The sequence below is a fragment of the Nicotiana tabacum genome, chromosome 7, assembly GCF_000715075.1.
Source record: "Nicotiana tabacum cultivar K326 chromosome 7, ASM71507v2, whole genome shotgun sequence".
Lineage (NCBI taxonomy): Eukaryota > Viridiplantae > Streptophyta > Magnoliopsida > Solanales > Solanaceae > Nicotiana > Nicotiana tabacum.
This window is the reverse complement of record NC_134086.1, coordinates 170,045,706-170,058,311: the sequence shown is the minus strand read 5'-3', so window position 1 is coordinate 170,058,311 and position 12,606 is coordinate 170,045,706. Positions and strand designations below refer to the sequence as shown.

Below are 12,606 nucleotides of genomic sequence, written 5' to 3'. Positions count from 1 at the left end.
AAAGGCGTTATACTATAGCGCCTTTTGTTAGGGGCGCTATACTTTCCACCCGTTTGAGTTGAAATATAACGCCTTAGCTGAAAGCGCTCTACTTAACTGGGCAAACGACCGTTAAGGTATAGCGCCTTTAGCAAAAGCTTTATATATATTTTGGTCACTAATTTTTTTTCCACACATTTTGGTTATTTGAATTTAAAAGAACCACATTTTGGTTCCAGACTCCTCCCACATTTTGGGTTTTCACTGGGTATGTTGTTGTTGTATGTCAACTTATCAAACTATTGGCCGATTTTATTATTCTACCTTTATTTTATACTTTTTCATTGCAAATTTATCTTTGATATTCTTATTTAGCGTCTCTCTTTAAAATTTGGCTTTAGGCCCCAGTCTCGTTGAGACGTTTAAGTATTCTTATTTGCATGTTAGGTATGAAAAAGAAATAAAAACAAAATAGGATTTGGAAGGTACGTACCGTATAAGGGAAAAAAAGAAAAAAAGAAGAGGTAAAGTTAGAAGGTGCGTGGGAGGCATCATTAAAATTTATTGAGATTTGAGAGCAGCAAAATGGGTACGTAAAGCACACCCCGCCATTCACAAGATCTCCACCATATCTCACCCCATATTTTCTTTTGTTCACACTTCCCACTTCCTCTATTCCGTTACCATACTCTTTATTCTGATTCTGATTCTGATTCTCTCCACCCTTACCCCACCCCCCACCCCCCGCGATAGTCCGACCCGTATTTGCTTCTCCATCGGACTTGGCACTGCGGTGGGCAGAAGGGCGAAATCTTATTGAATTTGGAAACATTGGTCGAATTTAGATGTGGATTCATCACGTTGTGCGATTTTGGTTATCATTTGGAAATTGAGGTTCTAATCCTCTATTCATGGACTCGATTTGGGCGAACAATGCTGCCCCTGCCCCTTCTCATTTCTTCTATGTCATTTACTTCGCTTTTGGTTTCGTCGGAGCCAGATTCATCCTTGACAGATTCATTTTTCGTGTAAGCTTCCAACTGCTTAATGTACCTCATTAAATGCTTCTAGTACTATCTTTGTTTTATTGATTATTTAATTATTAATCTTTAATTTGCAAACATGGGTAAAGTTTTTTATATTAACTATTGTAATTAGTGGATTGCGTAAAAGGAAGTAGTGTGAAAATGGACGTCATTTTTCAACCAATAAAAATGAGTACTAACATTCTTAAAACGAACGCATAGGAATGTGCTGTTTCTTTCTGCTCAATGCTCTCGTTATTATAGATCCCGTCTAATTTGTTTGTCTGGGCGGAACTTTTTGGAAGACATCCTGATGGAAAAGTTTTAGGCTTAATTTAAGACTGTTATTAATGTTGCGGAAGCCAAATGTATATAGTGTGAATAAGTCACAACTACTATACCAAAAATTATGACAGCCACCAAATAATAAATAAGACAATAAAACAACAATAAAAGGGAACACCAGAATTTACGAGGTTCGGCTAATTTTGCCTACTCCTCGGACACAACCAATATTTTATTTCACTCCAAAAATACAAGTGAAATAATACTAAAGAGAGAAGATACAAATGCCTTAAACAGATGAGAAAGCAAATGAGAGGTGTGTTTCAATCCTAAACATTAGGCCTTCTTTTATAGGGGAAAAATCCCCCCAAACTTAACTCCCAACCAATGTGGGACTTTGGCATTTTGCCAAACTTCAACAAATCTCCACCTTGGCAAAATTCCACATTTGCAATTCTCTCTCAATAACAAATTTTGGTTGTGTCTTCATCTTCAATCTTCAGTGTTCAACAATGTTGATCAAATCCAAACAATGTTGAAACTTGACCGCAGTCACCACCTTTGTCAGCATATCAGCAGGATTCTCTGTAGTATGAATTTTCTTCACCGTGACTCCACCTTCTTCTATGATTTCTCGTACGAAATGATACCGAACATCAATGTGCTTCGTCCTTGCATGATAAACTTGGTTCTTCGCTAATTGAATAGCACTTTGACTATCACAAAAAATTGTGATACCTTTTTGTTCAACACCAAGCTCCTTTAGCAATCCTTGAAGCCAAATTGCCTCTTTCACAACATCTGTAATAGCCATGTACTCTGCCTCTGTTGTAGACAAAGCAACTGTTGACTGCAAAGTAGACTTCCAACTAACTGGTGCCTTTGCAAAAGTAAACACATAACCAGTAGTTGATCTTCGTTTGTCCATATCACCCGCAAAATCTGAGTCACAATATCCAACTACAAACTGATTGTCTTCCTGCTCAAAAACTAACCCGACATCTACAGTATTATGAATATACCGTAGAATCCACTTCACAGCTTGCCAATGCTCCTTCCCTGGATTGTGCATATATCTGCTAATAACTCCAACAGCTTGTGAAATGTCAGGCCTTGTGCAAACCATTGCATACATCAAGCTACCAACAACATTTGCGTATGGTACCTTTGACATATACTCTCGTTCAGCTTCATCCATTGGCGACATAGTAGTACTTAGCTTAAAATGGGAAGCAAGTGGAGTACTAACTGGCTTAGTCTTGTCATCTATGCGAAAACGTTGAAGTACTCTCTTCAAATATTCCTTTTGAGATAAACAGAGTTTCTTTGAACGTCTATCTCTAATTATCTCCATGCCAAGAATTTTCTTTGCCTCACCCAAATCCTTCATCTCGAACTCCTTCTTCAGTTGAATCTTCAACTTATCAATTTCTTCCAAATTCTTGGAAGCTATCAACATATCATCAACATATAGGAGAAGATATACAAAGGAACCATCTTTAAGCTTGTGCAAATACACACAATGATCGTATTTGCTTCTCTTGTACCCTTGCCGCAACATAAACTCGTCAAATCGCTTGTACCATTGTCTAGAAGATTGTTTCAATCCGTACAACGATTTTTCAAGTTTGCACACCATATTTTCTTTTCCAGCAACTTTGAATCCTTCTGGCTGAGTCATGTAGATTTCCTCCTCCAAGTTTCCATGTAAAAACGCAGTTTTTACATCCATCTGAACTAGTTCCAAATCCAATTGTGCTACCAAAGCCAACATAATTCTAATGGAGGAATGTTTTACAACTGGAGAAAACACTTCATTGTAATCAATTCCCTCCTTTTGAGCATATCCTTTGGCCACCAATCTTGCTTTGTAGCGAACATCTAATTGGTTAGGAAATCCTTCTTTCTTTGCAAATACCCATTTGCACCCAATTGCTTTCTTTCCCTTCGGGAGATTGGTCAATCTCCATGTATGATTCTGATGAAGGGACTGTATTTCATCATTCATGGCAATCCTCCACTTATCTTCTTCTGAACTTTGGACAGCGTCTTTATAAGTAGTAGGAACATCATCAGCTACAATTGAGGTTGCACAAGCAACCGTCTCTATGAGACGAACAGGTTTCATTATTGTTCTTTTTGGCCTGCTGGTTGCTATTGATTCAAGTTGTTGTTGAGATTCCTGAGTTGGAATCTCCTCTACTGACTCTCCTTCCAGAGGGTAATCTTCATTTGTTTCCTCCTCTGCTTCTTGTGTAGGAAAAATAAATTTTCCCTCAAACTCCACCTGCTTAGAAGCACCTTCATTTTGTTTGGTATCTTCTGTTACCTTATTTACCATAGCAAATTCATCAAATGTAACATCTCTGCTGAATATTACTTTCTTTGTCATAGGACACCATAAGCGATATCCTTTGACTCCAGAAGTAATTCCCATAAAAATAGCCTTCTTTGCCCTTGGATCCAATTTTGACTCCGTCACATGATAATATGCAGTTGAGCCAAACACGTGCAAAGAGTTATAATCTACAGCAGGTTTTCCGTACCATTTTTCAAATGGTGTTTTGCCATCAATAGCAGCAGATGGTAGACGATTAATGAGGTGGCATGCATATGTAATTGCCTCAGCCCAAAATTCTTTGCCCAAGCCAGCATTGGACAACATACACCGTACCTTCTCCAGCAAGGTCCGGTTCATACGTTCTGCCACTCCATTCTGTTGTGGTGTATGTCTAACAGTGAAGTGTCGGACGATGCCATCATTTTCACAGACCTTATTGAAATGATCATTTTTGTATTCACCTCCATTGTCTGTGCGAATACACTTGATCCTCCTGCCTGTTTGATTCTCCACCATCGTCTTCCATTTGAGAAAAATTCCCAGCACTTCATCTTTGTTTTTCATTGTATACACCCACACTCTTCGAGAAAAATCATCAACAAAGGTTACAAAATAGTGCTTCCCACCCAATGAAGGTGTTTTGGAAGGACCCAAACATCAGAGTGTACATAATCCAAAATGCCTTTAGTATTATGGATCGCTGTACCAAATTTAACCCTTGTATGTTTCCCTTTGACACAATGCTCACAAAACTCCAAGTTGCAAGCCTTTACTCCTTTTAACAATCCTTGATCTGATAGAGTTTTCAAGGATTTTCCTCCAGCATGTCCCAAGCGCATGTGCCATAGCTTGGTTGCTTCTGCCTCTTTGTCGTCACTGGATGTTACTGTCGCTGTCCCAATAACTGTACTGCCACGATAGCGGTACATATTATTATTCTTCCGATTAGCCTTCATTACCACTAGTGCACCGGAGCATACTCTCATCACTCCATTTTCTGCAATGATTTTGAACCCTTTTGATTCTAGGGCTCCCACAGAGATGAGATTCTTCTTCAAATCCGGTACATATCGAACATCTATCAATGTTCTGATCATTCCATCATGGTTCCTTAATCGTATTGAACCAATGTCATATGAGGTAAGAGGGCTGTTATCCGCTGTGTGGATGACTCCATATTCTCCTTCTTGAAATTCCATGAACCAGTCCCTGTTGGGACACATATGATAGCTACAAGCCGAGTCCATCAACCATATGTCTGATGATGTTGATGACTCTGTTGTAACTAATGAGAAGTCTGAATCATCACAATCAGCTACATTTGAATCCATAATAGCCTTTCCATTGTTATGTTTGGCCTTATTCTTCAACTTCGGACAGTCTTTCTTCCAGTGCCCCTTTTTCTCGACAAAAGGCACATTCATCTTTACTGGGTCTGGATCTTGACTTGGATCTTCCCTTCTTTGTCCTCGTTTGATTTTGAGGACGACCCCTCACAAACAGTGCTTCTCCTTCTCCGCCCTTCTGTTTTTCTCGCTTTCTTTGTTCATAGCTGTACAAAGCTGAACAAACTTCTCTGAGAGAAATTTCGTCATTTCCATGGAGTAGAGTAGTTTCAAGGTGCTCGTACTCATCAGGAAGTGACGCCAACAACATTAAGGCCAAGTCACCATCATCATAAGTTGTATCCATATTTTGCAAATCTGTGACCAACTTATTGAAACTGGTGATATGTTCATTCATCGTGGTACCAGGAACATAGGTGAAGTGAAACAGTCTCTTCTTCATGTACAATTTATTTTGACTGTTTTTCTTCAAAAATTTATCCTCCAGTGCTTTCCATAATTTACTTGCAGAAGTTTCCTTTGTGTATGGATATTTCTGCTCTCTAGCAAGGTAGGATCGAATGGTACCGCAAGCAACACGGTTGATAATTCTCCAATCTTCTTCTCCAATAACATCTGGTTTCTTTTCTTCAATGGCCAGATCTAGCCCTTGTTGAAAAAGGACATCTAGAACCTCGCCTTGCCACATCCCAAAATGTCCGGACCCGTCAAAAATTTCTACCGCAAATTTCGCATTTGACACAATTCTTGTCATAAGCGAAGATGCCAATGATGACGTATTGTTGACACTTGATGTAGATTCTTCTTGTTTATTGTCCCCCATATTTGACACAAATATTATTTAATAGCTGACGACACAAATCAAGATTATTTCCTTTCTGATGTAGAAGATCAGACTAAGCTGCAACTACAGAGCATACTCAGACAGAACCTTGACTCAGTTACCAAGATAAATCTTTTCTGATGTGGAAGATCAGACTATGCTGCAACCACAGAGCATACTTAGACAGTACCTTGGCTCTGATACCAATTGTTGCGGAAGCCAAATGTATATAGTGTGAATAAGTCACAACTACTATACCAAAAATTATGACAGCCACCAAATAATAAATAAGACAATAAAACAACAATAAAAGGGAACACCAGAATTTACGAGGTTCGGCTAATTTTGCCTACTCCTCGGACACAACCAATATTTTATTTCACTCCAAAAATACAAGTGAAATAATACTAAAGAGAGAAGATACAAATGCCTTAAACAGATGAGAAGGCAAATGAGAGGTGTGTTTCAATCCTAAACATTAGGCCTTCTTTTATAGGGGAAAAATCCCCCCCAAACTTAACTCCCAACCAATGTGGGACTTTGGCATTTTGCCAAACTTCAACAATTAATTGATTGAATTAAATCGGATTTAATAATATTCATGTGCCTGGATTCTGGTGTAATGGTATGAGCTACCTGTTTAGTAGCCTAAGCTTTACCAATATGGGATTACATCATTAACTTTCTCAATGGCACACCTTCACAATAATGCCCCTTCTGAAAAATTTATGGTAAACGTTATTGGTCCTACGTCGGGAATACTGAGATATAATTTGGAACTTGCCATCCATTTGCATAGTGGTAAAGATTCATGGACTCATGTTTTGATGAATACCACTTTATAACTTGTTTTGGATAGTGACGTTATTTCTTTTTACCCTCGTTTAGCAAACAATAAGTTTAACTGCTTGAAAGTAGTGATAATAAGGAACTAAGATTCAGTTACTGCTTTCTTGATGTTGTTGAGTATAGATGATAGAAAGTGAATTTTACTCACTGGCAGCTACCTGGCAGTTTTGGTTAAGTTGTTTATTTTACTCCATCTTTTTGGCATATCTATGTTTCTTACAGTTCTTCACCTTGTTTCCAGAGACTGGCAATTTGGTTGCTGCATCTGGGAACCGCCCATCTGAAGAATGATGAGGCTACAAGAGGAAAAATTGTTAAATGCTCTGAATCCATGTGGAAACTTGCTTATTATGGCACTATTGAGTGTTGTGTCCTGAAAGTTGCATATCATGAGCCATGGTTCCTAGATGTGAAGGAATATTTCAGGGGCTGGCCAAATCAGGAACTATCGTGAGTATCACATCCCAATCGTGCTATGACCTAGTATATGACATATGGAAGTCAGCATGTACTGTCTGTTTAAAGGTCAAATTGGAGTTGTTACTTTAAATAATTGAGTAAGCAAGAAAAGAAATAGTTCCATGTCCTATTTGAGGGAAACATCATAATGCCAGCTATATGTTCAATTCAAATTAGTATAGTTAGTGGTGAAATCTGTTGCTAAGTTCATATATTAGGATTAAATAAGCTGACGTATGCTTTTCTTATTAAGTTTCCACCATTGAGCCTCACATTAGAGTTGCGTTTCTTAAGTTTTGCAGTATCTTCTTTTCTCCTATACCAAATGTTTGCTGCTTTTTATAATGGGAAAAAAGAGATAAGAAAATTATATGTCGCCACCGTACTGTCAGAAATCTCTTCTCAAGGCTTTTGTTCTTCTTATGTTTGGTGATTTGCTAATTTCTCGATTGAGTGCTGATGGGTTTGATTGCACCGATGATTTTCCCTTTGGTGGTTATACAACGCTAAAATTAGGACCCTCTTTGTTCCTATCCCATGGATGATTTCTTGAAGCTTCATATAGTGTGGATAGGGTATCATCACTATGCGATGGATGGAGTATCCACTAAAAAATACTTACTTTTCGTAGTCGATGCTATATTGCTTAATTGTTACCCGCAGGGCCCTAGCCAATTTCTGTTTTCAGTTATACTGGCCATTCTTGTTCATAGTTGTTGAGAGAGTCCTCTTCATGCCACTAGATCAAGAGTCCGAGGCTGGTAGGCTGCCAAACAAAAAAAAATATCGCTTAATTGTTACCAGTATGTATCTTGTCTAGTACTTGATAGTTCTATTTGCAAGAGCGTTAAGGGGCTACACACACATATATAAAGAAAGAGCCAAAAAGGCAAAAAGACCTTGTTGTGGCAACTATCAAGACCAAGCAAAAGGAGTCATCTCTACCCCTCAAAGAACCGAAATAAGTTCTGGAAGGGGCAACCCTGTATGCTAGGATTTGTTCTCAATGGTTGTAATATTATTAAATTTCCTGTGGAATGCCCCTCTTTCCCCTGATTATTAAACCCAGTACCTTTTATAATCCCAAGTTTATATTTGCTCATTCTTCGCTGTAAGCAGGCCTTTGGTTGCAGAGAACTCATCAAACTATTTCTAATTGGATACAAGCACCATCTAGTTGAACAAAAAAAGGAAATAGGACTTCTTAAGACACTAGATTATTGTCTAGGCTAGACTTCTACTCTGATTTAACATCACGCTTAGTTGCAGTCATTTTAATGCGTTAAACTCTGTTTTTGTTGTGAAAATAGAAGTTCAACTAGAAATGCAAATCCATGTGTCCGTTTTTGAGAAATGCAAACTTTTAATGCCCCCAAAAGTTGATTTTTGCTAGAATCATTAGAACTATGGGCAACATTTTGCACTTCATACTTGCCTGTGAGAATGGAAAGATGATTTTTCGGCTATGTTGCGTGGACTCTCCAAAATGTAGCCGCACCCATGTCGGATCCTTCAAAAATGCACTACTTTTGGAGGATCCGACACGTATCCGGCCACATTTTCGGAGAGTCCGAGCAACATAGTTTTTCGGGCAACTTTTTTTTATAGGCATCTTTTAATAGAAGGTTCACATGAGCCTTTAATAGAATTTGACATCCTATGTTTCATTTCTCATTTTAGGTCTGGCATAAAACTTATCTATATGTGCCAATGTGGGTTCTATGTCTATTCCATTGCTGCGCTCCTTGTTTGGGAAACACGACGGAAGGACTTTGCTGTAATGATGTCTCATCACATAGTGACAGTTATTCTGATTTCATACTCGTATATTTCAAGGTAAGGTTTACTTCACCGGAGGTGTGCTTTTTATTTCTTAGTTATCACTTTCCTCCTTTCTTTATTTTCTTTTTGATTTTGGGACTTACCCTAGTTTGACGTGAAAATACGCATATGATTTAAGTATGCAGTTAGCAAAACTCTTAAGGTCTCTATGTCTATGTCAGGCACAATATAAGTAGGAATTGTAAATATGCTTGATTCCATGCAATTCTTCACATTCATTCAACCACCAACGACTACATTCTTTAACATACTTCGAGAGATGACTTTTTCCTTTTGTTTTCAGTTGACGTAGGGGGAAGGGATGCTAAGTCAAAGTAGATGTTAAAATTGTGAAAAGCTGGTTCTAGATATAGAAGAGATTAAAAAAAGTATGTGAACATTTATTTCCAAAGGAGGAAAAATATATGCCAAACTTTGTAATAATATTCTGCCAAAAAAATTACCGTATTAATATTGTTTTGCATATTCATTTGTGAAGACATGCAATTATCAATTTTAAATGGATGCAGAGCATGTAACTTGTAGATGAGATAGAATTAAGAAAAGTGTATCTGATGTTTTTGTTAATTTGATGTTTTACTACCTTTGAGAATTGAAATAGAGCACATGTTTCCAATGCATTGATATGCTTAATATGTCACACTATTTGCATTTTTTTTTTTTTTTTTTTTGAAAAAGAAAAATTGCTGAGATTTCCTGGAATGAGGATGCTAAATTGGCTCCTTTCTTCTAAATGTTGATTCTTTACCACTTTTTCATTGTTGATTCATTTATTGAGTATGCATAAGCGCATTAACAGCTTTTGCACTTTAGATAATGTCTACAGCAGGCAACACTAGTTTAGTCAAATTTGACTTAGCCAGTACCATCCTTTTAGTCCCCTGCACAAGGATGCTAATAGCTGTCTTACTGAAAATAATGAAATGGTTGCTAGATATCAATCAAAACAATAAATAATAATAAATGTTTTCCCCATCTCCCCAAATTGGTCGAATCTGTAACTCAGTCTGCAGATACAGTTATTTAGCATTTTCACCGGTCATTGGTTGATCAGAATATGGTCAACATTCTCCTTTACAGCGGAAAAGAGGTCCCAAATTAATCTTTGAAGTTGTTCGTGGGTAAGCAAATAATAGTTATTCCTGACTGTCCATTTTGAATTCATCTGATGTATTCAAGAAAAGTGACCAACCTTGAACGTCTTATCATTTCCCTCTGTTTACTTAATCTGTTGATTTCAGGAAAACTGGATAACAAGTTTACATAACTTGGCTTTATAATTAGCCACAGCTATCTTGCTACCTTTGTTTGAGTTATAGTTTTGCTGATCTCTCAACATTGATTTCCCTTGAATCTATTAAGTCATTTCTTGAAGTTCGTCAACATTAGAAGACTCAAACGCTGTTTTTATGCTGTAATTCCAAAGTTGAGCTAATTCTCCTAGTTGAAAATTTTCTTCTAGAAAAGGCTGTCTTCTTATGAGGAAGAAAGTATGTGATGGAGGAGTACGGCAGAATATTTTCTTTCCTCGTATTGAATGTTAAGACATAATAGATGTTCCTTCTCTAACTGGTTTCGATGAATAGGCTGCAAACACATTTGAGAGTTCATCATTCTGTAACCGCAATAATTTAATGATGACTTGTTGTACGTCATCTGATATGTCCACTTCATTCAATGGCATAAAAATAATCTAGATTCTCATATTTTCATCTGTTTCAATTTGTGTTTTAATTTTACGTGTTTTTGACATCTGTAGCTTCTTTCGGATCGGGATAGTTATTCTTGCATTACATGATGCAAGTGATGTCTTTCTTGAAGCTGCCAAAGTGTGTAAATATTCGGAGAAGGAGCTTGGAGCTAGCATATTATTTGGTTGTTTTGCTGTCTCCTGGTTCATACTTAGGCTGGTTTTCTTTCCATTTTGGGTCATACGATCCTCAAGGTTAGGTCCTTGTTAGATTTTCTACTCATATGATGTTGTTCCCCTTCTTTTTCCGGTTTCCCCTAATTAATTCAATGTGTTCATTTCCCAGCTATTATTTATGTGAGGTTTTGAAGTTGTCAGAGGCATACAATATAATGCTATACTACATCTTCAACACAATGCTCTTGACCCTGCTTGTGTTCCACCTGTATTGGTGGATTCTCATATGTTCAATGATCACGAGACAGTTGAAAAATAGAGGGAAAGTTGGGGAAGATATAAGATCTGGTAAGCGTCTTAATTGTCATTTTGAATTTAGCACAAGCACACTATGTTGTTGAATTTGTGCTGATATACGCGTTGTTCCCTTTTTATGTCTTTTTCCTACCCCAAGACAAAATGAGAATGAAGATGCATAATGAAAGTACCTTTTCACGCTAGCATATTCTTGTAGATCTTAAACTGATAACGACTGTTCCTCTTTGTTTAATTGGACTAATGATATCTGTTCTTTAACACATTTATACTGAACTGGGCTAAAAGCTGACCTTTTCTTTTTTTTCCTTCTGAGTACAGATTCGGAAGATGACGACTAATTTGGACACTCAGATTGTTCGGCAGAAACGTGCTAGCTTGGAAGATTGCATATGAGTTATAGGTTTTGGTCTGCATCTGATTCTTTTTCCCAATAGACTTAGCTTGACATCCTTCTACGTTTTATAGTCCATTAATTTTTCTTTGTTTTTGTTTGACTATAGAAGTAGAACTAGTATGATTAGATGCGGGGATATTATCAGTTTAACTTGTCTTACATTTTTGGTGTACAAAATAATAGGTATCTCCTTGTATAATTGTTCCCTAAACAAGTATATTCAAGCAATCAATCTTCAGTTTTTCACTTATGATTGCCTTGTCCTTTGTTGCTGCTGGGTGTTTTCATTTACTAGCGAGGATATGAGTACGTACATATGAGGAATGGAGTAATTTTTGCCCCTGAATGCATTTGGGTGTGAATGTTTATTGGAGTAACTATTTGTGAACGAGCAATTGGAACTTAATTTTGTTACGCCGTGTGCCTATGTTTGTATATACGATCGTTTTTTGGGAAAACCTATTTGGGGGATGTTGACGAAATATGTTATTATAGTCGATAGATTTGGTTAATAAATTTTTAAAAAAGAAAGAAAAGATACAGCAGTATAATACTCTATACAGATAAATCTCGAGGGAAAAAGTGTGAAGGGTGTGGCCTCGGCTCAATGAAATGGTTTAGGATCATAAGAGGTTAGGGCTTAAATTTCAACATGAGTGAAAAATGTATAAGAGTTTAGGGTTAAAACATTACTGTGATTTGTTTCTTTATCTATTCCTTCCTGGGTGGCAGTTGATAGCCTATGAAATAATCGAGGTGCATCAAAGCTGGTACCATTAAAAGACCCTTAAAGGAAAAGAACAGCAGCAACTTGAAACGGAAAGGAGGTAGATGGTTAACTTATGAACATGCTCATATGTAAGATCATTCTACATTTTTGTTTGTTGTGCGTAACTCAACGTCCTTTATGAGGTGTCAGTTATTCTCGACGAAAATTTAGTGGCCGTTTGGACATAAGAACTGTAAAATTCTAAAATGGGGTGAATTTTTTTTTTTTCAAGTGAATATAGTATTTGAAATTTAGAGTTGTGTTTGGACATGAATATAATTTTGGGTTGTTTTTGAAGTTTTATGAGTG

The 12,606-nt window shown here is 37.2% G+C and overlaps 1 protein-coding gene across 1 annotated transcript; it reads left to right on the top strand.

Annotated features, from left to right (window-relative positions):
• The first annotated feature begins 535 nt into the window (after positions 1–535).
• On the top strand, positions 536–11,778 carry LOC107776446 (ceramide synthase LOH2). The gene is made up of 6 exons (XM_016596343.2): positions 536–1,007; positions 6,890–7,098; positions 8,788–8,943; positions 10,709–10,894; positions 10,986–11,164; positions 11,453–11,778. Exons 1-6 carry the CDS (start codon positions 891–893, stop codon positions 11,470–11,472), a joined length of 867 nt encoding a protein of 288 aa, XP_016451829.1. The 5' UTR covers positions 536–890; the 3' UTR covers positions 11,473–11,778.
• Positions 11,779–12,606: the final 828 nt, after the last annotated feature.

Excerpts from the sequence above, each read along its gene's own strand:
- LOC107776446 (XM_016596343.2), top strand. The coding sequence starts at position 891 with ATGGACTCGATTTGGGCGAACAATGCTGCCCCTGCCCCTTCTCATTTC. Across the intron at positions 7,099-8,787 it reads TGGCCAAATCAGGAACTATC|GTCTGGCATAAAACTTATCT; the intron begins GTGAGTATCACA and ends TTCTCATTTTAG. Across the intron at positions 11,165-11,452 it reads TGGGGAAGATATAAGATCTG|ATTCGGAAGATGACGACTAA; the intron begins GTAAGCGTCTTA and ends TTCTGAGTACAG.